This window comes from Myxocyprinus asiaticus, chromosome 9, assembly GCF_019703515.2.
Source record: "Myxocyprinus asiaticus isolate MX2 ecotype Aquarium Trade chromosome 9, UBuf_Myxa_2, whole genome shotgun sequence".
Classification (NCBI taxonomy): domain Eukaryota; kingdom Metazoa; phylum Chordata; class Actinopteri; order Cypriniformes; family Catostomidae; genus Myxocyprinus; species Myxocyprinus asiaticus.
The window spans coordinates 15,205,748-15,233,012 of record NC_059352.1 but is presented as its reverse complement, the minus strand read 5'-3'; the positions used below and the strand labels follow the sequence as shown (position 1 = coordinate 15,233,012).

The following is a 27,265-nucleotide window of genomic DNA, read 5'->3' as shown; positions in this document are numbered from 1 at the left end:
CTTGAATTTAATGTGAACACTTCAGTTCGACCCTGCTCGCGAGGGTGCACACTCTTTTCCGTGGCAGACATCCACTATGGCGTCATGGTTGTAATGAAATTTGGAGCTTGCCATCATAAAGCTGGGAATTTCTAATGGAATGCCTTTAGGCTATTAAAGCCCACATTTATCCAGGTTTGCTTGTCTTCGGGTTGAGGACTTGATCGAGACCACTCTGTGTGCAATACAATGGTAGTGTGTTAACTGACATTTTATTGAGGTTGGATATTTATTTTGTTCATCATGTAATGTGATGTAAAAAGAATGCTGAATTCTTTTTTTAAACGAATCCCTGGCATAAAGAGCATAGGATAGTAATGATATATTTAAGAAATATAAATTCAGATAATTCATGCAAATAGATCATATGATAAAAAGTAAATAGATGCTAAACAAAAATATTGAATTAACTGGAATAAAAAGAACCACCATTGTTATGAATAGTACTCTGTAAAATTAATGTAGTAATAATAGTTCTTAATTAATTTGATAAAAACCAAATAAATAAATTACCAATTATTCATATATATGAGTGGATAAATTCAACTTAAATTACATCACGTAGCAATAACAGACACAGACTTTAAAGATAAAGAATTCTTTATTACTAGCTATGAAGGCAATGGGAGAAGGCCAAGCCAGAGATTCTTTTGCAGAGATGGGCCACTTCTATTAAAATGAATGGGAGAAATTGGAACGCTCAACCAAGGAACTGAGTGCTTAACTGTCAATGGATGTAGAAAGGAAGTCCCGCCTTACAGTTAAAAGATCCAATCACCTTTTAAATACAGACATCACATGTCAATCAACTCTACAACGCGCATGCGCATTAGCTATACAAGCCGGGAAAATTGCGTATTTTGGCATAATAGGAGGTAAAGAATCACAATTTATGATACCAGTATTGTCAGATTTTATTGCCAATTTGAAATATGTTCTTTGATTGTAATCTTGACCAATGTCATTTTTTAGATTTTGGTCTTTCTCCATTCAAGTAAATAGGAGCTGCACTGGCATGACTGGAACTAGCCTCCCGAGAGCATTCCAAAGATGGCCGACAGTGGACTGACTTGCTAGAAAGATTTTGGTCAAGCACAACAACTCACTCTGGACAGAGATGGCTGTGAACATCAAGACCTGAGGAAACAAGAGTTTTAGGGCACTTTGCTGTAAGAGTGAAGATGGTAGAACCGTTTGCAAATCAATGATTTGGATATTTTGTTCAAAATTTTGAGAATGGGTTAGATACAACAAGGAATGTTTCGGGTTTAAAGCTAGGGTGTGCAATCTTTTCCAGAAACATTTTTTGTTATACTGGTTGAAAGTCTCTTCACATCTTGATAGCAATCAATAATTTAATTGGTCTAAATGTAATATATATATATATATATATATATATATATATATATATATATATATATATATATATATAGTTTTATATAAATGTCATATATAAATTCGTTTTATTTTTTATTATTATCTATGTTTTGCTGCTGTATTTGTATTGTTTTTGTATTGTTGTACCCTGGAAGCTCCTGTCACAAAGACAAATTCCTTGGCAATAAAGCTGATTCTGATATATATCTTCTGTGGAAGTGACAGGACTAAAAAAATGATCGAACAATCATTGCATTCGGTCCTTCCTGTCTGTCAAACTATATTTGCATACCGCCACGCAACTTGTTCGCGCAGACAATCGCACGTCATCAACGCGGGTTCCTTGACGCTGTGCAGAGCGAACGCGAGAATGGAAGATGAACCGCAGCTACCTTATGTTCCTCCTGAACCACAAGTAAAAATAAGAAAAGAAACACCGTGTTAGAAACTTCTACAATGAAAAACCGTCTGGATCAAAAGCGTGTTAAAAGCAGAATTAATCTTGTCGTTGCTTTTCCACGCTGGAGACAACTGCGGGACTCAAAGGATCTGAAAAATGACGCCATGGTTTCCGTTTTTCTTTTGGACAGATAATGACTTGGTTTGATTTGTTTTTGATATATTTTGTTAATGTGACGAAGTATTTAGAGGAGGTGTGGCTTTGGGGACACCTCTGAAGGGAGGGCGGGCTCTATTGCTAGCCTCTCTGGATTACACACCCTAGCTTTAATACAAGGTAAACCTATTGACAGCATTTGTGGCATAATGTTGATAAGAAAAAAAAAATTTGTGTTAAGTCAGGCACATACAATTAAAGTAAACAGGGTCCAGTACACAAAACATTAACATAATATGTATAAACATGACTCTAGTGTAATAAAATCGCTTACTTACCTGTGTAAAGTTATACAGTGTTTCATCTTGAAAAGGACCAATCAGGTAGCGGGGTTTAAAAATCTGGTGGGGAGTCAGACTTCGGCCCAGCACCGGTTAACGACTGTGGTCCATTGTGACAAGTGATTCCGATCTGGTTAGTGTGTAAGACCGCTCTCATATCTAGGCCAGGAGCCTCTGTCAGGTCCGCGTATGATTTTAGATTCTCTGCTGTTACGCAGTCTCACAGTGGTGCTCAGTGCAAAAGCCCCTCTCATATCTGTTCAAGTGCTGTTACACCGGCCAGGAACTGCGGTCACATTTGCGTGTGATTTTGAATTCTCCGCTGTAATGCAAGGTAATGCATGATTGGATGGAAGCGTTCCTTCTCATGAATAATGTTGAAAAATGCTCAAAATCTAATTACTAAACAAATTGCATTAGCACACTGGACTACCAATCAAAATTAAGAGTTTATGCATATACCTAATATTTTATGACGTTGCTTCAAGTTTTGTTTTGAAACTAGAAGAACGAAATGGCAAAAAAGAAAAAAGAAAACTAAAAAATAACCACTTTACCCTTAACAATCCGATAATATGAATACAGTATTAGATTATTTAAATAAATAAATAATTCACCAAAATGTTATTTTCACATTCCAAAGGTTGTGGTAAGTTCCCAGTGGATAGACTGACATACTACAGATTAGATGTTTACATTAAGTCCAATAATGAGTACAGTATTAGATTATTTAAATAAATAATACACCAAAATGTTATTTCACATTCCAAAAGTTATAGTAACTTCCCAGTGTATAGACTGACTAACTGTAAAAATCTCACCAGTAGTAAGTCTATCTACTGGGAACTTACTACAACCTTTGGAATGTGAAAATAACATTTTGGTGAATTATAGTTCATTTTTAAAATTATTTAATACTACTCATATTATTGGACATACTGTAAAAATCTCATCAGTAGTAATTCAGTCTATCTACTGGAAACTTACTATAACCTTTGAAATGTGAAAATAAGGCGAATATCGAACCTAAAATGAATACCCCGCAGTTAAACGTAAGCCTACATGTCTTTACAGTGTAGGCATATGCATCAATAGTCTTATGAATGTATGTTTATTTTCATCATCTCATTTAAAACCATGCTTTTTCAAACCGGAGCAACGTCAAAGAAAGACAGCAGGTTTATGTGTAGGGCTGTCAGATAAATCTGACTACTTGATGAGAGAGATAGCTCAGCTGCAATAAACATGGCGAGTTTAGGAGAATAAATGGTAAAGAATTTAATATTAACTGAGACGAATTCATCTGAACAATTAAACAGCAGAGAACTTTTATTCTGTCTCACAGCATTGAGGAAAATGACAGTACAGGTTGACCAATCAGAAGACTCTATGCCGATAATGAAAAGTCTCTCTCTAAAAAACTGTTGGAGTGGTGGTGGTGTAGTGGACTAAAGCACTGAACTAGTAAGCCGAAGGTTGTTGGTTCAATCCCAACAGCCACCACCATTGTGTCCTTGTGCAATGCACTTAACTCCAGGTTGCTCCAGGGGGTTTGTCCCTGTAATCAGGGCACTGTAAGTCACTTTGGATAAAAATGTCTGCCAAATGTAATATTAACAAGTCTGGCTATTATAATGGGGTAATAATATTAAAAACCATAATCAAATTGTGGCTAGAATAGTCTTAATTAGGCTATGTATAACAATTATTTTACTTTATTCCCATTAAGTTTTAAACACATTCGCTGTCCATAAATAATATTTTATTGCGTAATGGTTGAATAACATCTTGTCTATGCGGATCGTATAGCCCAGATGTTAAAGAGAGACAACTGCATAATAGATAAGGGTTTCATTTTATTCAATCAGTTCATGGTTAGATGTTGTATCCTAAAAATAAAATATTTGTAGCCATTAAAAATGTAAGGTTCATTCTGTTCTGTTTAACACATACTGTATATGGACACAAATTTACACCCCCACTGATATTTCACTTTTAAAAAGGTATACAGACATGTCAGGCAAAATAAAGTCCTTTCTGACTGTTGCCATGGCAATGTGCATTGACTGTAAAACCAAAAAAACAAAGCTGTCCTCAATGTGATAAACTTGCTGTGATTTAGCGCTCGCCATGTCCCATGTGAAAAAGCTTTTATTCTGAAGAAAAGGAATGAGGAAGAGCAGATGACATTTCAGGTTTAACCAGTCAGTAGAAATGGGTGCGTCACGTCCATCCACTTGTGCAAATCAAATAATAAGATTGTATTATTTTAAGCACTTGAATAATAAAAAATAAAAAAAAGAAAGACAGAGAGAGAGAAATCGAGCTGTTTTTATAGTTCTTATATGAAAAAATAGAAATAAAAATATTTTCGAAATTTTGATAATTTCTATCTAGATGAAATGTGTAAATGGTCGGTTTATTGATTATTCTGTTTTGAAGACAAAAACTAATAAACAAATTATCCAAAGGTACATGGACCCAATAAACATAATGAGTGCTATAATTGTTTTCAATGATGTTGAAGCTATTAAACTATTTATAGGCCTATTTCTTCATTTTTTTATTTATTTTTTAAAATATCTAAGCATAAACAGGTTTGGCAGGTATATCTGTCAGGGTACTGTCAAAATGTCAGTGTTTAAACAAATAAGATAAAGTGCATTCACTGAGCCATGTAAAAGTATTGTAAATTTGTGATGAGGAAAGTCTTATTGTTGAGACCCAATTCATTATGAATTAACAGTTCTAAAAAATCAGAATGAAACAAAATAAAACTGAATTAGATCTTTAGTTGTGTTGTATGAATTTACTTATTAATTTTACAACAGACTGGGCAATGCATTTGTATGTACAACAAAATGCTGATTTGTGCGCTTATTTGTCTTTGCAAAACAAAATCGGGTAACAGGCAAAAATTGGGGTGTGGCTATCAGGTTTATGACCTGTCCCTGAAAAAGGAAAATCATATATAACATTTTCACGTGTGTACAAATTGTCGGTTAAGTATAATTGGTGTAAAATACAACACTGCGGACGCAAACAGTTCAGTCATGACAACTCTGAAAGATTTTGCATGTTAATGTTGGTATGATATATTGGATCTTGGAGACTTGCCACTGTTAGAATGTACACAGACATACTGAAGCATGTGGACATGCTGCTGCTGCTGCACAAGAAGAAAAACACAAGACATGCTGCATCAAGCATGTACGACATGCTGCTGCACAATTAGACATAAATATACAATCCCCATGTAGCAGATCTAAACATGTGGAGTTGGGGGGCATAAGCTGGCACCACAAGACTCAAAGCAACTCATTTTGGCCGAGGGTGTCACATATGCTGACTTTTTTTGTGAAGATCTTGCTCTCTTCAGTCAGAGTTATTAAACACTTGCTGATACAAAATGGTGGATGGGTGACACATACCAACTCACAGCAACACTTTCTCTATTCCCTGTCACGTAAAGCTTGCTGAAATAACAACAGGAGTACCGCACGAGCATGAACAGTTGTAAAAGAGCGATTCACGAAGAAACCTTTCTTTGTGAAAGTGTGTGATTGTGTATTTATCCCCTCGAGGCTTACGTAGATCGCGCATATCCATATGCAGCTTTCAGTGAGTACAGAAATTACTTTCTGTAAAACAGACTGTTGTGCCTCCGCTTTCTGATTTCATTAGTCATTTTTGTAGGGAAAAACGCAGGAAAAAAATGCTTGGTGCCAGAATCATATGGATTACAATCAGCGTTTGTGATGAAGATGTTCAGATCAGCTTGGGATCTTGTAAGTTTTTCTGGAAAAGAAGAAGCTCATTGGTCACTTGAGGAAAACACTAGAGCCTGCCTCAGCAACAAAACGATTTTTTCTAACATGTTGGGTCCTTTTTTCCGTTGCTGGAACCATTAACTCAGCAGGGAATCCCGACAGTCAAGTGATTAACGACGTCCCTCTGACAAATGCTAATGAACGCATCGTCTTGTTAAAGTAAAACGCCTGAAAATCACTCTAAAATTAACTTGCATACTGAGCATACTCAGTAACTTGCATACTGAGCTAATTTAAATGTTAGGCAAATGATAAATGTAAATGTTAAATGATAGACAATGGAATCCATGCAAACCTAACAATTAATGTTAGAATAAACCATTCATTTTAATTTCAGACCCTTAAAACCAGAAAGTTTTGAGCAAATCAAAACTTCATTCTCTCAACCCTGTTTTTCTGTACCTTTCACAGGTAGTGTACTCATATTTTTGTTTACCTTAACTTTAATGTACAGTTGAAGTCAGAAGTTTACATACACCTTAGCCAAATACATTTAAACTTATTTTTTCACAATTCCTGAAATTTAATCGTAGAAAACATTCCCTGTATTAGGTCAGTTAGGATCACTACTTTATTTTAAGAATGTGAAATGTCAGAATAATAGCAGAGAGAATGATTTATTTCAGCTTTTGTTTCTTTCATCACATTCCCAGTGGGTCAGAAGTTTACATGCAATTTGTTAGTATTTGGTAGCATTGCCTTTAAATTGTTTAACTTGGGTCAAAATTTTTGGGTTCCCTTCCACAAGCTGCTGGAATTTTGGCCCATTCCTCCAGACAGAACTGGTGTAACTGAGTCAGGTTTTTAGGCCTCCTTGCTCGCACATGCTTTTTCAGTTCTGCCCACAAATTTTCTATCGGATTGAGGTCAGGGCTTTGTAATAGCCAATCCAATACCTTGACTTTGCTGTCCTTAAGCCATTTTGCCACAAATTTGGAGGTATGCTTGGGGTCATTGTCTATTTGGAAGACCCATTTGCAACCGAGCTTTAACTTTCTGGCTGATGTATTGAGATGTTGTTTCAATATATCCACATAATTTTCCTTCCTCATGGTGCCATCTATTTTGTGAAGTGCACCAGTCCCTCCTGCAGCTAAGCACCCCCACAACATGATGCTGCCACCCCCATGCTTCACAGTTGGGATGGTGGTCTTCGGCTTGCAAGCCTCACCCTTTTTCCTCCAAACATAACAATGGTCATTATGGCCACAAAGTTCCATTTTTGTTTCATCAGACCAGAGGAAATTTCTCCAAAAAGTAAGATCTTTGTCCCCATGTGCACTTGCAAACTGTAGTCTGGCTTTTTTATGGTGGTTTTGGAGCAGTGGTTCTTCCTTGCAGAGCAGCCTTTCAGGTTATGTCGATATAGGACTTGTTTTACTGTGGATATAGATACTTGTCGACCTGTTTCCTCCAGCATCTTCACAATGTCCTTTGGTGTTGTTCTGGGATTGATTTGCACTTTTCGCACCAAACTATGTTCATCTCTAGGAGACAGAATGCGTCTCCTTCCTGAGAAGTATGATGGCTGCATGGTCAAATGGTGTTTATACATGCGTACTATTGTTTGTACAGATGAACGTGGTACCTTCAGGCATTTGGAAATTGCTCCCAAGGATGAACCAGACTTGTGGAGGTCCAAAAAATATTTTCTGAGGTCTTGGCTGATTTCTTTTGATTTTTCCATGATGTCAAGCAAAGAGGCACTGAGTTTGAAGGTAGGCCTCAGAGGTACACCTTTAATTCAGTACACCTCCTATCAGAAGCTAATTGTCTAAAGGCTTGACATCATTTTCTAAAATTTCACAAGCTGCTTAAAGGCACAGTTAACTTAGTATACGTAAACTTCTTCTGACCCACTGGAATTGAGATATAGTCAATTAAAAGTGAAACAATCTGTCTGTAAACAATTGTTGGAAAAATTACTTGTAATGTACAAAGTAAATGTCCTGAATGACTTGCCAAAACTATAGTTTGCTAATATTAAATCTGTGGAGTAGTTAAAAAATTAGTTTTAATGACTTCAACCTAAGTGTATGTAAACTTCTGACTTCAACTGTATACTTTAATCTGTATAACAAATGTTTTAGATCAGTGTTTTCCATTCGGCCTCTTGCACTGCACAATTTAGATGTCTCGCTAAAATCTAACACACCTAATTGAGGTCATGGGGGAATCTACTAATGAACCGATGAGTTGAATCAGGTGTGTTAGATAAGTTATAATAAGGTTAGATAAAGATGGATTGAGAATCACTACTTTAGATTATTTATATTATTAGGTAAATATTTTCCAGATAATTGTTTAATTTAATTAGATTTGGCTTTAGTACAATGTCAATGTAAAAGCCAATTATTTAATTTTGCAATTAACATGTTATCTTTCTTTATGATATCGCACTTACACAGGGTCTTTATACATTTAAATATGCATCTGCCTTTATATTTTAAGAAGGGGTCCTTTATAATAGTTTTACAATTTTCAAAAACCCTTGTTTTATGAATATCTGGGCTTATAGTTAAGTATACTATATGCTTAGCTATGAGATAAATTTAAATATGACTATATGTAAATAAATAAATTATAATATAATTTAAAATAATTAACGAACCATAAGGCTATGTGCCAAAGGCACCCCTCAGCATCGTTTACCAATGTGTCCGGTAAGGTTCAGCGCAGCCAGTCTTATAAGGGTGACATTACTGTCAGTCTTCTGATATTATCGTGTGTTTAACCCCAGTAAGTTAAATTACTATTTTATATATGTATATTAGTTTAGTTACATTATATTGTATTTAGATTTTAGATCCCCTACTCCTAAACCTCACCACTTTTTAACAATATAAAATGTAACTTGCAGATAAATTTACAGACGCAATCTTTTGTTACATTACACTATTATATTGATATTTCTGAGCACCTAACCTAACCCCACCCCTACCCCTAAACCTAACCACTTCTCAACAATATAAAAAGGGTGCTTTTGCAATTAACATAGTGATATGGAAGGGCTATTGCACAAGCGACAGTATTTGACACCTTGGAAGGGTGAACCCTTTGCAACCGTTTTTCACATACTCTTAATCAACATGTTAAGATATTTAAACACGGTTCTTTTTGACCAGTTTCATTCGCCCCTGGTTGAAATTATCATAGAATGCACCAAGGAACTCCAGTAATTATGATTCACCCCTTCGGACTTTTTGTTGGATTTTCTTCAGTGTTTTTCACCAAAATGGATTCTACACTAGAGAAAATCAAGTCTTCTTCTTCTACCTCAGAGGGCTCCACTACAGACTGCTTTTGGTCAGTCATTGGATGCCCTTTTCCTCCGAGGAAAAGGACTGAACCTATTTAATGTCACTAGCTTGTTTTGTTTGGCATATGGCTTGTTATATATTGTTATATAAAGAATGTTCCAGCTAGAAGAGGTTCTTCCCAAGATTTTTTCTCAGCCTATCTAACCACCAATGAGCGTTTCCTTACCACTGTTTCCTTTGGTTTGCTTATTGTCACTAACTATTGTAAGTCTGCTTTTTAACAATATATATTGTAAAAGCGCTATATAAATAAATGTGCACTGAATTGAAACGAAATATGACAGATTGTACAAATACACCCATATTGCTCAACTTAATTTATTTGTCACCAATGTATGTTTTTCACATTTAATATGTTATATATTATTTATATATATATATATATATATATATATATATATATATATATATATATATATATATATATACACGCATTATACTGTATGTAAATTATTTTATATTTATAATTTTCTTCTGTATATATAATTTTTTTTTTTTTTTTTTCAGATTTGCTGGCATATTAATGAGTGCTTAGTATTTATGTAAGTCACTTAACTAAAATATCACTAATCAAAAACACAAGGAAATAAAAGAGTGTAATGTACCCTGATCCGATAATTAGAAACACTAGGCTTTAACACTTTGGTTTTAAAATGTATTTTATCTTGTATTTTCTTTATCATTTCTATATAAAGCACTTTGAATTGCCATTGTGTATGAAATGTGCTATAGAAATAAACCTGCCTTGCTGATTTTGAGATGATTTTGCTACTCAGAGAGAACTGAGCATTATGTTTAGACAATGTCATGGTCCCCACAGGATTATCAAACTATGGCACTTACTAATTCCTGCTACGATTTATCACTATTGTCTACAGGCTCAAATGTTCAAAACATCGATACATGAACACATGATTGCAATGTAAGTACATGTGTGCATATGTTTGCATGTGTGTGAAAGTGTATGAGCAACAGGTGTGATTGCGTGATTGGGAACAACAGTTAGGACAGTAGTAGGTGGAAGGTATTCATGTAAGACTTATGTGGTGATTTATGATACGTCCTAACTGAACCTTGGCTTTTTTTCTTGCTAATTTATAATTGAGCGTGTCCGTGAGCAATTAGAGTTTTCTTTGTGTGGAAGTGCACGGTTACCTGCAAAACCTAAAACCTCAATCAGGATGCTAAGGTGATTAAGCTACAGGGACACTTGAGAGTGTTTTGCACACATTTTCCAAATCTAATAGGACATTGCTATAGAAATAATCAGAAAGAGTCAGTACATGCTATAGTACAACCATTCAGTCTTATTCATTTTCAAGTATTTTTTCATGTCATTTAAAGATTATAAACTAAGGTAAAAGTTGCTCATAAGGCCTGTCTGGACTGAAATTTCACTCAAAGATAATTTTCTGTTTTCAGACCTTTTTCAGATTTCAGAACATTGTAATGTAGGTTTCACCCAATAAGGTTCATTCTACTTCTTTTACAAATGGTAAAAAAGAGAAGTTTTACTGAAATCCATCTGTATAGATTTGTGATAAGCACTAACTACAATGTTAAGCCAAGGACTTTCAACACAAGAGAGTCACAGAGAGATTAGTTATTAAGTAACAGTCATTATTAGTCATTAAGGTTAGTTTATGGTTTCGGTTTTATTAAGATAAGGCTGTCTGTCAGTGCCCAGATACTGGAGGACATCCTGTCAAATTCCTTTAAAAAATACATCCTGGAAATGATTCAACTTGTGACAGGAGTATGAATATATATATATATATATATATATATATATATATATATATATATATATATATATATATAAAATATAAATTAGAAAGAATATTAAGCCCAGTGAAACTTTGTAGTTGTATGCCAGGGTGTGTGTTTTGTGTGCATTAGAACATATCTATGTGTGTGAAAGAAGAAAAGTGAGTGACTGTGTTATGTGTGTTATGTGTGTGTGTGTGTGCGTGTGTGTGCATATGCGTGCAATGCTCTGAATATATACTGGGGAAGTGGGAGTATAACTTCAGTTCCCAGAAGCCTTGACTGGAGTAAAGGTGTGGAGGTATCTACGTTGTGTGGTTTCACCGGTCTTCATTTTCTGGCATGTTGGAGCTGAAGTGTGTTCATAGAGAGAGTTCTACAAAACAGGGTAAGGAAGAGGGTAATATGCTTGCTTTCTGATCTGTTATGTTATGCATATCTACCCTCCAATCAGCATTAAAATAACATTGACCACTGGAAGCTCTGGGTTAATCATTAACTCTCTTAAACTTTAACTTGAAGACTTGAATTGGCTTGTAAAGTCAAAACAAAGACAAACAAAGCAATGAAAAATGAATGTGTCTGAACCCGGATTTCACTATTTGACTGCCATTGTCAGCTCTTTGGCATGTGAGTTTCAACTTTGTAGTACCTGTTGTGCTTCTATTTGTTTTATTTTTAGACAGATATCACAGACATGGGAGTTCAGATGAAGCCTTTAATGCTGGGCGCTGCATTTGCTGCTGTTTCCTGTACAACCATCATCGCTCTGATTCTCTCTCTTGCTAATCATCAGACTTTGGATCAGCCATACTCAACACAGGTGCAAAGATGTTCAACTGTCAGTTAAGATGTGGTTTCATGCAGTACTATGAGGAGTAAGTTATCATATGTTGTATTTGTGGGACATTTGCATTTAGCCCCACCAGGAAGAATTTACCAGAAAAATACCACAAACTCATGCCAAGTTAACTTTCATATCTGCTGGCACTGACAGTTGTCAGTGTGTTTATTTTGCTTTATCAGATGTTATCATTCTAAATACAGGTTGGCAGCAACTTATGACACTTAAGCGTGACTAGCCATTCCTACAATTCGGCATATTTTGGACGTTAAAACGTTAAAAAAAAAAAAGTTTTCAAGTAATTTTTGTTCAATCTCTATAGGGACATGTTCAACTTTTAGAAAGTCATACTGGTCAACCTTAAAAAAATTATTTATTAGCTGTTTTTGCAATTATTATATTCATCAGGCAAGGGACAGGAAAGTGAAGGGAAAACGTTTGGAAAATAGGATCGGCACATGATATCTGAACCTGCACCATTCACTATAGTTCATTCAAAATATAGTTCATACTTTAACAACATGTATTAATACTGGATAATGTTAATAAATAATTCATTTATTCTTTGTTCATTTATAATGTTATAAATTATATAATTATCATTATGTTAACATTCACAAATATATATAAATATATACTGTATATATATATATATATATATATATATATATATATATATATATATATATTATATTGGAAATTTTGGTTTCGTTCTAAACACACAACTATTTTACATCAATTCAACATGATTGTGATAGTGTCAAAATATTTTGGGCTCAGTGCTAGGAAAGCAGTTACACCCCATGAGTACATTTTTCCCGTTAATGTAAAAGTCTTTGTCTGACTTCCTCAGTATGGGATTGTGTTTGATGCCGGCTCCACTCACACGGCCCTCTTCCTGTACCAGTGGCTTGGGAGCAAAGAGAATAATACAGGAGTAGTCTCTCAGAGTCTGAGCTGTGACGTGGATGGTGAGTAAAGTGCTATAAAATGTAACAGCTCTCTTTTCATTGGGGCTAGAACATCATACACTTGCATGGAAATTATTATACCACGGGTCTGTTGAATGCTTGATTCTGATTGGTTGACAGAAGTTCTAAAGTGTGCAATTATTTTTCAAGGAAACGCACGGCTATAAAGTAGTTCCAGGTCTTGACCGCATTACGGTTACATATCACTTCACCAAATTATTTCAGTTATTTTAAAGAGCTCTACAGGCTACCACAACAAAATAACCAGTTAAAACAAAGACATTGGTTAAAGTAAATCGGTTAAGAATGTCAAACAATGTCTAAAATATCCTAAATTTATTTAAATTTCGGTTAAAAAGAGCCCTCGCGCTCCCTCGTCTTCCCCGCACTTACACACACACACACACACACACATATGTTGGTGCAGCTATCATTATGAGGACTCTCCATAGACATAATGATTTTTATACTGTACGAACTATAGATTCTATACCCTAAACCTAACCCTCACCAAAAACTTTCTGCATTTTTACATTTTCAATAAAACATCGTTTAGTATGTTTTTTTTTTTTTAAGTGATTTGAATTATGGGGACACTAGAAATGTCCTCATAAAACACATTTAAGCATAATACCCTTGTAATTACCAGTTTGTAACCTAAAAAAGTTATCAAACCACTTAAACCTGCCCACACACACACACACACACTCATACGCACGCACATGCACACACACTCGTGGACACACATTATACGTGTAACGCACACACTTAATGCCAAAACATACTCGTGAGAGAAAAACAGAGTCGTCATGTCAGCGCACTCCTGCATCTCAGTGGGGATGAACAAGTTATTAAGGTTTACAACAGGATTATGGCGACACGCACCTTGGCGATTCTGAATTATTCCTTACCCCAGCAAACATGCCCGTGTGGGCCCACCATGGGCAAGTATGGGTTTACTGTGGGACAGTGTGGGCAGGGCAAGCCTGAAAAATATTGCCATAATCAGGCAGTAGAGGACATTCATGCAATGTTTTTAGTGTTTCCTTACTATTTTCCTGGAAGGCCCCCAAACACTGAATTGTCTACCTTAAATTAAACACCCATTTCAGGTCTTGAAGCAATTTACTAGTCAGCTAATGAGTTGAATCAGGTCTGTTAGATTAGGGAATGTGCAGTGGAGGAACCACTTTCAAACAGCATTTACAAGCATGTTTAAGCGCATTATCAATATCACACAAAGATATCACCTGACAAATGTCTGTACCCACATGTGCTCAATCATGCTGTGTTTAAGCAGTATTTTACACTTGACAAAATTTTACAGTGCACAATCATGAATTTTGTCATTTGATAATTGTAGCATGAGCAGGATCAGTTGTAAGACTGTATGTTTAGTACCAAACACTGTACTGCCCTATCTCTGAAAGTAACAGTGGTGAGCAAACACTGCATAAGACAGTGATAATCACTATGAAAATTGGGACAACATAATAGTGGCCAAACAGCTGCACTACATGAATGGAGTAGCGAAACAGTCATGTACTCTGCTCACTGGAAAAGATGATAGGCAGTCAGGTAAGACATTATATAAATATGCAATGGTAAACAACAAAAAGCATTGTTGGCCTGTAATCTTTTGGGCAAGACAAAAAAATACTACTTCCATTATACAACAGGGCAAAAAGTTTTATCAAAACAGGAACCAATGGAATAAATAACAGGACAAACTATTTTATTACATTAACATTTATGCATTTGGCAGTCAAAAGCGACTCACATTGCATTCAAGGTATATATTTGATCAAGTTCATGCATTCCCTGGGAATTGAACCAATGATTCCGGTGTTGCTAATGCCTCACTCTACTGATTAAGCTACAGGAACATATGGAACAACAGAACAAACCATTATGTTACAACAGGAACAATGAGAGAAATAACTGGGCAAATAGTTTTATTAAATTGGAACAATAGAAGGAAGAACAATAACACTGGGGAACATTTGGAGAACAATGAGTCAAGAGTGGAGGACTGCAGTTTGGAGCCTGAGCTCCAGCTTCACGCACAGCGTTTCTACAAGAGTGGGCAACAAAACACCTCATTAAGAATAAATGTCACTGATCTCCAGGGTAGAATAAAAAATAAAAAAAATCAATATTGCTGAAAACTCCCAGACTACTTAAAACAGTGGGAGTTAGGGATGTCAGTGATGGAGTGTGTCCATTTTAATTTAAGAGAGCCTTGGTGAGCAACTGCAACACCATCCAAGGGGAATAAAGAATTAGCAGCATATTGGAAATATCAAAATGCTGATTTCACTTTGCTGCTCTTTAGATATTAAATGCTTACCTCTCAACCATTTCCACATCAAAAACACTGGATGCTGCAACATATGTCGACGTCCACGGACTGCAGAGAACAGACCTATCTTGCTGAGCTGAAGAGCCTTTCCAATTTGCCACTAGAAGAGATCAGGAAAGAGGTAAGACATTTTAATGTATGAGATTGTAAACAATGAACAAATCTAGTAAAGTTTGTAAAAACCGTTAAGTTTTTTTATATTTTTATATATATATTCATATATATATATATATATATATATATATATATATATATATATATATATATATATATATATATATTCATTTGAATTTATAGTTTATTTCTGTTTTAATGAATGTAAAGTTATATTACTATTCTAGTCAAAACAATAATATATATGTATATAAAGTCAACACTGCTGCAAAGAGGTTTCTAATACAGCTGCCGATGGAGTGATTGTAAATTTAACATCTTTCTCTCTTCTGACTGATGTAATCCATCTCTCTATATTTTTTTCCTCTTTTGGAAAGTCATGTAAACACAATAGTGGATTTGTTTTTTTGTTTTTTGCTGTTGGAGACCACAGACCCTTTTAAAACGTCCAGGTTTGGAATGCACAAGTATAGTGAAGTATTCCATAGAGGTACAAATATTAATTTTGCACTGCAATTTACTCCACAAGCTAAGAGAAAAATATATTAAATTATATGGCAATTTATTTATTTTTCTGTTTTTATTTCTTACAATGGATGTCCATACAATACAATAAAATAATAATGATATACTGATTTCAGAATAAAACAGAAATAATAATTTCAGCATATAAAGAGATGGATTAAGGCAGTCAGAAGAGATAAAGATGTCAAATTTACAGTCACTCCCTCAGCAACGTAAGTGTTTTATTTATTTATTTATTTAATACCAGGGCAATATAAGTACAATTATAAATGTAAATTTTCTTTAACAATAAAAATATAAAACTTTGCCAGATTTATGTTAATTGTGGAAATGCGTCACAGTATGTGAAAAAGGTCCATTACAAAATATACAGAACTGGCCACGAGCCAAACTGTCACTCAATGAGTTTGGCGCGAATTTCAAAGTGATTGTCTCGCGCCCTATTGTTAAATCCATTAAACAGCTGACTGGAAATCCATTGTGCTTTACTGATAATAATTTGTTCGTTTTTAGTTATAAGTTTTTAATATTTATTGTGCAGTTCGCTTTAGTATTTGAGTAATTGCAGTTAATGTGTTAGTATTAGTAATAGTTATTAAGTGTTAGGTTTGTATTTGTATATTAGTTTTGTATATTAGGAAAATATAAACTGACCATCGGTCATTGACCATTACCTGTGTAAAAATTCAAGGTAGGTATATATGTCTAATGTTTGTATTATACAAGTCATACTATAAACTCTAAATGTTTTATGGAATTAAACTGACCTTCACTGTGTTTCACTAGACGCTTCAGTTCTCATCTGTTTGTAACCGTCTTAATGCGAAAAGTGTCACGATTTATATCGTGTTTAGTTGGGAGAACCTCAAAACCTACACCCACCAGTCGCAGTAGAAGTGTTACATAACTAGACATCGTCCATCTAATAATACAATAAACACTAAACCGTAATAATAAAATAAATGCTTACCTCTCAACCATTTTCACATAAAAAAACAACAGATGCTTCAGCAGTGTCGCGGCTGGATTCTTCATCTTCTTACAAGTAAAATGTTTCTAATAACTACTGAATGAATCAGCGTTTGAATGAATCGGTTGAATTAATGATTCAATGACTCACTCATTGCCGCCACCTGCTGGCGGTTTTAGTTTCATATTTAAATGGATCACTTCATTTTTTCAGTCATTTCATATTTCTATTAATCTCAAAACATACAAGTAACTGTTTTATAATATAATATTTTATAATCTTCCATTGGCTGAAGAGTAATTATTATTCAATATTACTCTGTAAGAGGATGTGTTTTGCATCTCTTATAAAATATGGATAATGAAAGATAGCAACACAATAGCTCAGATTTTAAGGACCTGAAAAATAGGTTTCAAATTTTAAGTATTAATCTGTAGCATCAAATATTTGGGACTAGGTCAATCAAAGTTAAAATTAACATCCCTGTTTAAAATTAGTATGGGTGTTACTTTAACACTCAAAAAACTGACCTAATCTGGTTGGACCTTTTCATTCACACATACCTGTAATGGTGGGGAGGATATAAACTAAGCAAATACAAAGCAAAAATATATTTTAGAATAAAATTGTTCCAGTTTCTGGAGTGACACAAAATGCAGCTGATAGCCTACTTAAACGACATCATATGGGAAACGTTTATTACATTTCCCATTACTGTTTGTTTCTGTCATATGAATACACTAATATATTATTACCTCAATTTAGGCAAAGTATCTGGCAACAGTTGGGTCTCAACCCATCCGCCAACACAAGAAGCATCCTTGTGCGCATGCTAACCACCCCACTTGCTCAAAAATTGTGCCAGCGTTGCTCTGGCCAGAAGTTGGCCTTTGGGGATATGCTGGTCTGCAGAGCAGTCATAGGTACATTACGTAATGTACATATGCGATAAGACCTTAGAAGGGGAACAAAATTCAGAATATTTTTGGCTGTGGCTCAACCAGGCTGGACCTTTTTTACAGCTGACATTTGCTTGGTTTTGACCAAAAAACAAGATGAACTAAACTGAGTTACTACTACGAACTAAAAGTTATAACCAGAGGTTGCATTAACGGAAAAGTGTCCATCATTTACATTTACTTTTCAATTGTTGTTTTCTTTCTCACTTAGATTTTGTGAAAAAAAGTAACTGGGCCACAGCATCTGAAGTGGAAGCTGTGATTAAAATGTGGCTCCGCAATGCTAGAGACAGGGATGGGGGAAGGAGCAGAAAGACCAGAAGATAAATGGCAGAGATCCACTGGTGCCCCTGAGGGGACTGATTTATACTTAATGTTTTCTAATGTGGTTCTAAATGGTTATTGTTCTGTATTATAAAATGCATTTTACTTAGTATTTAATCCATGATCAGTTTTGTACACAATTTTAAATATATATTTTCTTCATTTTTTCCTGGCTGTGAATAAATGCAAGTATTTGAAACATATGACTGTTAGTTTATAACTGCTACTTTCAACAAGTGCAATTATTCTGCATATGCTGTGTTATTCTGCAGGTACAAAGTAAGACCAAACAAATTTTATTATTTGTTAAGGACCCATTGAGCACACCCACAGGGCGTACTGTGGCCCAGATACCATGCTCACAGTATGCCCACACAACCTGTGGGCACACCTGGCTGCGCTTTGGGGTTAGGGTTAAGCAGAGTAGGCTCCCAGTGGGGCCCACTGTGAGCCCGCAACATGCCCACACTTTGAACCCGCAGTGGGACAGCCCAGACCCAGCCCAAAGTGTGGGCATGTTGCGGGCCCACAATGGGCCCCACTGGGGGCCCACTCTGCTTAGTGTGGGCAGCCCACACTCATCCCACACTTTTGGCCCACTGTGGGCCCACATTTTCTGCCCGCAGTGGCCCCACTGCTGGGACATAGGTTAAGGTGTTCCAGAAGTATAAGTGTATTCAAATGTACCAGTTTTAATTGTCCAAATGTTTATATATATATATATATATTAGTATTCTGTATATCTAAATCAGGTGTTGTTGTTTTTTTTTTTTAGCTCTTTGACACATAGCCTTTAAACTGTAAGAATGCTATTAAATTATTGGAAAGCCATGGAATTACCTAATTTTTGTGAATATTTGGTGAACATTTAATTAATAATGTATTTTCATGTATTTGATTAAAATCAAAAATAATTTTAAATATTGTATTTATTTATTTATTGTTTTGATGTTATTATTTAGGTCTGTGTTTAGCCAAGTTGATATATTAGAAAATATTTTATAAATAAAAATAATATATCGTTATATATATATTTACTACACATATAATTTTACCATGCATACCATTGATATTTTCCATTAATTTTAAACAGGTGATGGCATATCCAGCTATGTCCAGAACCCCCCAGGTGCCGGAGAAAGTCTTAAGAAATGCTTGGAGTTTGCCAAGGCAGCAATACCATCAGGAAAGCAGAGGGCCACACCTGTGTATCTAGGTGCCACCGCAGGCATGCGGCTTCTTAGGTAAATGTACTGTCCTCATCAACCTCTGGTTTGTCAAAGTGTTATGGGAAAATATTTGGCCATATTTACAGAATCGATTTTTGTGCTGGATTATATTAATTTTCTTGATCTATGTAGTGCTTTGTCTGCCAAACCATGAAAGGGTAACTTTGTAAAAACAATTATCTTTGGTTTTACAGCTTACAGAACCAAAGTCAAGCAGACATTATTCTTGCTGAGGTCGCCAAAACTATCCAAAGTTATCCTTTTGATTTCCGAGGGGCCAGAATACTCACTGGCATGGAGGAGGGGGCTTATGGCTGGATCACAATCAACTACCTCTTTGAGAGCTTTATCAAGGTGAATACAGTGGCTTTATTGATTATTAAACATTGATGAATAATGATTGATTGGCTATTAAAGGTGCTTTATGTGATTCCAACCGTTTGGAACAATTCTTCTAACCCTACTGCCACCGAATTAGACCACCCCCATATCTTTAACCATACGACATATCTACAAAACCCTGCCTTCCAAAGACACGTCAGCCAACCTGAAGTCAGCTAACATCAGACATTAGAGGTTGCATTTTCCCTCTAAGATAAAATTTTTACTTCACTGATGGTTTGGTTTAGAAACAACTAATTTTCCAACTCGCTTTTGGTGTCACTCTATGGACATTTCACCCAAACACCGGAGCTCACATGTGCCCATATGTTTAACAGCACTTTCAGCATCGGCCACTGATGGTAGCGGTTAGAATTTCAGTAAGTACAGACTGATTTCAGCTGAAGAACATTCGACCTACTGTTGCCAAATTCTGGTAATTTCTCAGTGTGCCTATTACAGTGATATGACAGGTACAAGGCATTTTTATGTAAGATGTTGAAAAAAATGGTTTTCCAAATTTAAACAGAAAGTTAAAGGTCAATGAAGTATGGAAACAATGGAACCTGTAATACTATCTTCAGTCTCATCTTTCAAGCTGTTTTGTCAAAGCGAACTCAATCAGTCAACAGCAACTCTTAATGGTTTTCCTTGCAGCATACTTTTGAGGGAAAGTGGGTCCACCCAAAAGCAGGACGGATCCTTGGAGCTCTAGATCTGGGTGGTGCATCAACACAGATCTCATTCTCCCCTAAAAACCCAGTGAGTGTCCCAGAATCAGCTTTTAATCTCCAGCTCTATGGCTACAAGTATGAGGTGTACACACACAGCTACCAGTGCTATGGCAAAGACCAGGCATTGAAGAAGCTTCAGGCCTGGCTTCACAAGGTTGGTTTTGGTTATACAAATATACCAGTTTTTATCACATCATATATGCTCATTAAACTGATAAAGAAAGTGCCTGCCAGTATAAATATGATTATAAATACAAGACATCAACTACTGTACATAGTTTGGCCTAGTAATAGTTTATTATAAAGAGCTGTGATCTAGAACTGCACAAAAACTTGTGTTGTATGTAAGCTGAATGAAATCATATACACATTCAAACGTATGATTAAAGGGATAGTTCACCCAAAAATGAAAATTCTCTAATCATTTACTCCCCCTCATGCCATCCCAGATGTGTATGACTTTCTTTTTTTTTGCTGAACAGAAACTAAGATTTTTAGAAGAATACATGAGCTCTGTAGGCCCATACAATGCTCCAAAAAGCACATAAAGCAGCATAGAAATAATCCATACGACTCCTGTGGTTAAATCCATGTCTTTAATAAGCGATATGATGGGTGAGAAACAGATCAATATTTAAGTCCTTTTTTACTATAAATTATCCTTCCTGCCCAGTAGATACGCATTCTACGTGCATATCTCCAAAAACAAAAGAAGAAGAATGTGGAGGTGACAGTGGGGATTTATAGTAAAAAAGGACTTAAATATATATCGGTTTCTCACCCACACCTATCATATCGCTTCGGAAGACATGGATTTAACCACTGTAGTGGCTATTTTTATGCTGCCTTTATATGCTTTTTGGACCTTCAAAGTTCTGGCCATCATTCACTTGCATTGTCTGGACCAACAGAGCTGAGATATTCTTCTAAAAATATTCGTTTGTGTTTTGCAGAAGAAAGAAAGTCAATACACATCTGGGATGGCATGAGGGTGAATAAATTATGAGAGAATTTTAATTTTTGGGTGAACTATCCCTTTAATGTGTTTGTTGGTACATATATGAGATTGTTGCAGAAATAATAGTGAAGGTTTAACATACATTTTCACATTGAATGTATTATGTCTTTAAACCATCTAGAATGCTGGAGCATCATCGGTTGTCAATCATCCATGCTATCACCAAGGATATAACTTCACTCTTACATTGGCTGACCTATACAACTCCCCTTGTGTGGTCACACCAAACAATTTTAACCCTACTGCAAAGATCACCTTCCTTGGAATCAGCAATTCTTCCCTCTGTCTTTCTCTAATGGAGAAAATCGTTAACCTAACTGACTGCACCTTTTCTCCAGACTGTGGTATCGATGGGGTCTATCAGCCTCCTGTTAATGGCGAATTCTTTGTGAGTGTTGCTTTAGTTATCAAATTAGCTTCAATAGTTACTAGTAATATAGATGTATTACATTTTATCAGTAGTTTTACTGTAAGGAATTAAATTAAAAAAAATATTGTGTAAAGATATACAATTGCACAACATATACAAAACATATTTTGCTGTATCTATCATGTGTTTTGCATGACCTTATATGGATTTGGGGGGGAAAAAAGGCAACAGTGATTGATGTGTATGCGTATTATGATATTGATATTATCTAAAAAGTAATTAAATTAAATTATTAAACGGCTTTTTCTTTTCAATCACAGCATTCTGCTGTCAAATATTTGTACATTATATTATGTCTCTATTATGTCTGTCATATCGCTTGGCTGTCACTTTCTTCTTGCATAATAACATAATTTTAACTCAAATAAATATTTCTTATCCAATTATGGTAAGAATCCATGTAATAACTGGGATGTGTAGTCAGTCGGCCATTATCAGAAAATTAACCAGAAAAATTAGGGTGATTCAAGACCTGATCAACCTGTCATGGTTTATTTTGCATTATTGACCATCTGACTGTACGTTTTCCCATACTAAGACTTTAATTTGTATTTTGCGTGTTTAAATTACCTATAATAGCTATGTTTTTGTGCCCATCTCAGGCTTTCTCGGCATACTTCTACACATTTGACTTCCTTGGTCTTGCCCCAAAAGCGCCACTAAACCTGGTTCTTTCTACTATTGACACTCATTGCAACAAAACCTGGAACACTGTGAGTCCACATGCACACTCGAAATTCAGATACAGATTCAGATGTAATCATATACAGTGTGTGTATGTATGTATGTATGTATATATATACATACATACATACATACATACAAACACTACCGGTCAAAAGTTTATATTTCACTTGACTGAAATGTTTCTCATGATTTTAGGTCACATGTTGTGACTAAACAAAATCCAAAATAAATAAAAACTGTGAGCTTATATTTTAGCATCTTCAAAGTAGTCACCCTTTGCCTAGAATTTGCAGACATGTACTCCTGACATTTTCTTAACCGACTTCTTGAGTTATCACCCTGGGATGCTTTTTAAACAGTATTGAAGGAGTTCCCATCTATGTTGGGCACTTATTGGCTGCTTTTCTTTATTATTTGGTCCAAGTCATCAATTTCAAAACCTTTTTTTTAAATTAAATTTTAGTTTTATAATGAAATAAATTAATATTGTGGCACAATTATATTTTTGTCTACAAAACTAATTTCAAACATTTAAGCATATGCCTTCAGATCAGAAGATATTTTAAATCATGAGAAACATTTCAGTCAAGTGTTTCAAAACTTTTGACCTGTAGAGTGTGTGTGTGTGTGTGTGTGTGTGTATATATATATATATATATATATATATATATATATATATATATATATATATATATATAATATATACAGTACTGTGCAAACATCTTTGGCACATAAGATGTTTCACAAAAACATTTATCTTAAGATAGTTATGTATATCTTCAGCTACTATTTATGGCATTATTTTTGAAGACATCCTTACAATGCAACATTTTTCACCAGTGCCTAAAACTTTTGCACAGTACTATATATATATATATATATATATATATATACAGGTGCATCTCAATAAATTAGAATGTTGTGGAAAAGTTCATTTATTTCAGTAATTCAACTCAAACTGTGAAACTCGTATATTAAATAAATTCAATGCACACAGACTGAAGTAGTTTAAGTCTTTGGTTCTTTCAATTGTGATGATTTTGGCTCACATTTAACAAAAACCCACCAATTCACTATCTCAAAAAATTAGAATACATCATAAGACCAATAAAAAAAACATTTTTAGTGAATTGTTGGCCTTCTGGAAAGTATGTTCATTTACTGTATATGTACTCAATACTTGGTAGGGGCTCCTTTTGCTTTAATTACTGCCTCAATTCGGCGTGGCATGGAGGTGATCAGTTTGTGGCACTGCTGAGGTGGTATGGAAGCCCAGGTTTCTTTGACAGTGGCCTTCAGCTCATCTGCATTTTTTGGTCTCTTGTTTCTCATTTTCCTCTTGACAGTACCCCACAGATTCTCTATGGGGTTCAGGTCTGGTGAGTTTGCTGGCCAGTCAAGCACACCAACACCATGGTCATTTAACCAACTTTTGGTGCTTTTGGCAGTGTGGGCAGGTGCCAAATCCTGCTGGAAAATGAAATCAGCATCTTTAAAAAGCTGGTCAGCAGAAGGAAGCATGAAGTGCTCCAAAATTTCTTGGTAAACGGGTGCAGTGACTTTGGTTTTCAAAAACACAATGGACCAACACCAGCAGATGACATTGCACCCCAAATCATCACAGACTGTGGAAATTTAACACTGGACTTCAAGCAACTTGGGCTATGAGCTTCTCCACCCTTCCTCCAGACTCTAGGACCTTGGTTTCCAAATGAAATACAAAACTTGCTCTCATCTGAAAAGAGGACTTTGGACCACTGGGCAACAGTCCAGTTCTTCTTCTCAGCCCAGGTAAGACGCCTCTGACGTTGTCTGTGGTTCAGGAGTGGCATAACAAGAGGAATACGACAACTGTAGCCAAATTTCTTGACACGTCTGTGTGTGGTGGCTCTTGATGCCTTGACCCTAGCCTCAGTCCATTCCTTGTGAAGTTCACCCAAATTCTTGAATCGATTTTTCTTGACAATTCTCATAAGGCTGCGGTTCTCTCGGTTGGTTGTGCATCTTTTTCTTCCACACTTTTTCCTTCCACTCAACTTTCTGTTAACATGCTTGGATACAGCACTCTGTGAACAGCCAGCTTCTTTGGCAATGAATGTTTGTGGCTTACCCTCCTTGTGAAGGGTGTCAATGATTGTCTTCTGGACAACTGTCAGATCAGCAGTCCTCCCCATGATTGTGTAGCCTAGTGAACCAAACTGAGAGACCATTTTGAAGGCTCAGGAAACCTTTGCAGGTGTTTTGAGTTGATTAGCTGATTGGCATGTCACCATATTCTAATTTTTTGAGATAGTGAATTGGTGGGTTTTTGTTAAATGTGAGCCAAAATCATCACAATTAAAAGAACCAAAGACTTAAACTACTTCAGTCTGTGTGCATTGAATTTATTTAATACACGAGTTTCACAATTTGAGTTGAATTACTGAAATAAATGAACTTTTCCACGACATTCTAATTTATTGAGATGCACCTGTATATATATATATACACCGATCAGCCACAAAACTAAAACCACCTGCTTAATATTGTGTAGGTCCTCGTGCCACCAAAGCAGTGCCGACCCACTATTCTGAGATGCTATTCTTCTCACCACAATTGTACAGAGTGGTTATCTGAGTTACTGTAGACTTTGTCAGTTTGACCAGTCTAGCCATTCTCTGTTGACCTCTCTCATCAACAAGGCATTTCTGTTCACAGAACTGCCGCTCATTGGATGATTTTTTGTTTTTGGCACCATTCTGAGTAAATTCTAGAGATTGTTGTGTGTGAAAATCCCAGGAGATCAGCAGTTACAGAAATACTCAAACCAGCCCATCTGGCACCAACAGAGGTCAACAGAGAATGGTCAGACTGGTTCAAACTGACAAAGTCTACAGGAACTCAGATAACTACTCTGTACAATTGTGGTGAGAAGAATAGCATCTTGTGACAATATTAGGCAGGTGGTTTTAATGCTGCGGCTGATCGGTGTATGTGTATATATAGAAGTGAAAAATGGGTTGCAGATTTGCTATGGTGTATGTAAACTTCTGACTTCAACTGTGTGTGTGTGTGTATATATATATTTATATATATATATATATATATATATATATATTAGTAAAAAGCTAACAAACCTGGTGAGATGAAAAGTGATCATGTCAATCATGATATTAGTATATGAATGAGTAAAGTGAATTTTAATCCATATTTACTAATGCTATTCAGTACTGGTATTTTCATTAAAATCCTTAAAATGTATATGGTTATTTCTTTCTGCAGCTTGTTGCCCAAAATCCAGGCATTAAGGCAAAATATCTGAGAGATTATTGTGCTTCTGCTCAGTATATCATGACTATTCTCCTGAAAGGACTCAAGTTCAATAACACCTGGGATCAAATCTCTTTTGAAAAACAGGTAACACAGTCTCAGCAGTTATAGGGTAAATTCATGTAAATTGGGCAACTCTTCAGCATCAAAAAGTGGCACAATTCACCTTACCAGTACTGCTAAGAGACTGTATGCAAAAATTATATTACTATATTTATATTATGACTAATTTCATATCTCATATTATCACTATGACACTATTCATTTCTATTATTGGGGATTTTGAAAGATGTATAATCTTATAATAATTACAGGTTGCAGACACAGATGTTGGTTGGACATTGGGCTACATGTTGAACCTGACCAATATGATTCCTTCTGAACGGTCCAGAGCAATAACAGGGGTGACGCATAGTCAATGGGCTGCTCAGACTTTCTTTATTGTCTGTGCCCTCTTCCTCAGTCTACTTGTTATAGTCATCCTGTTTCTCCGTGATCCAAAGCATTAAGGTCTGTGTCATCACATGTGTGTGCATGCTTACTTAAAAGTTTATCTACGATATTTCAGACACCAGACATAAAGATCTCTTCACCAACAGCTCTTTTGACTATTGTTTGTAATGTAATATGTGATGTTCTCTACACAAAGAGCTCACAATGAGCTTATAAAGAATAGTTCTGAAGAAAATATTAGATTTATTTTTCTTGTTTTTCTACCATTCTGTAGCATTTATTGCACAATGTAGACTTTTATGGTAGAATTACGTTTAAACGTGGGTTAAGTAGTAAGTTATTTATTATTGTTTTTTGAACATTGACTAGTTATACCTCAATGATTAAGTCTGTATTAACTAATAATCTATGCAGTTGAGTTACATAGGTTTTTGCCATTAATAAACTCAGAATTGAAAGGTTATAGTTCACATTTATCTGCTTTTATTTGTATGGATTCATTTTCAAATTTCACTTCCACTCAGCACTTACAGATGGGCTTAAAGCATTTAGAGACATGAAATAAAAATATAGTTACAAGATTATGTGTGATATTTTAAAGAATGAAAACAATATCGTGCTTTACATATTTATAAAATATAGAGACTGCATCCACCTTAAGCAATGATATAGGCCTATAAACAGCTTATATTTGTTCCTATGTTTTTGTTTGCGTGTACTGTATG

At 35.4% G+C, this 27,265-nt stretch overlaps 1 protein-coding gene and 1 pseudogene across 2 annotated transcripts; both read left to right on the top strand.

Annotated features, from left to right (window-relative positions):
* LOC127446102 (sodium- and chloride-dependent GABA transporter 2-like) overlaps positions 1-27,265 on the top strand; it is a 498,776-nt pseudogene that overhangs the window by 368,794 nt on the left and 102,717 nt on the right.
* Positions 11,488-27,016, top strand: LOC127446095 (ectonucleoside triphosphate diphosphohydrolase 8-like). 2 transcript variants are annotated; one of them, XM_051706755.1, is made up of 10 exons: positions 11,488-11,618; positions 11,913-12,053; positions 12,928-13,045; positions 19,393-19,543; positions 19,723-19,882; positions 20,567-20,797; positions 21,783-22,049; positions 22,694-22,804; positions 26,040-26,174; positions 26,402-27,016. In XM_051706755.1, the coding sequence occupies exons 2-10, from the start codon at positions 11,928-11,930 to the stop codon at positions 26,594-26,596; spliced, it is 1,494 nt and encodes a 497-aa protein (XP_051562715.1). In that variant the 5' UTR covers positions 11,488-11,618; positions 11,913-11,927; the 3' UTR covers positions 26,597-27,016. The 2 variants fall into 2 exon arrangements, with proteins under 2 accessions (XP_051562715.1, XP_051562714.1); XM_051706754.1 differs by having other exon boundaries at positions 11,558-11,618; positions 11,917-12,053.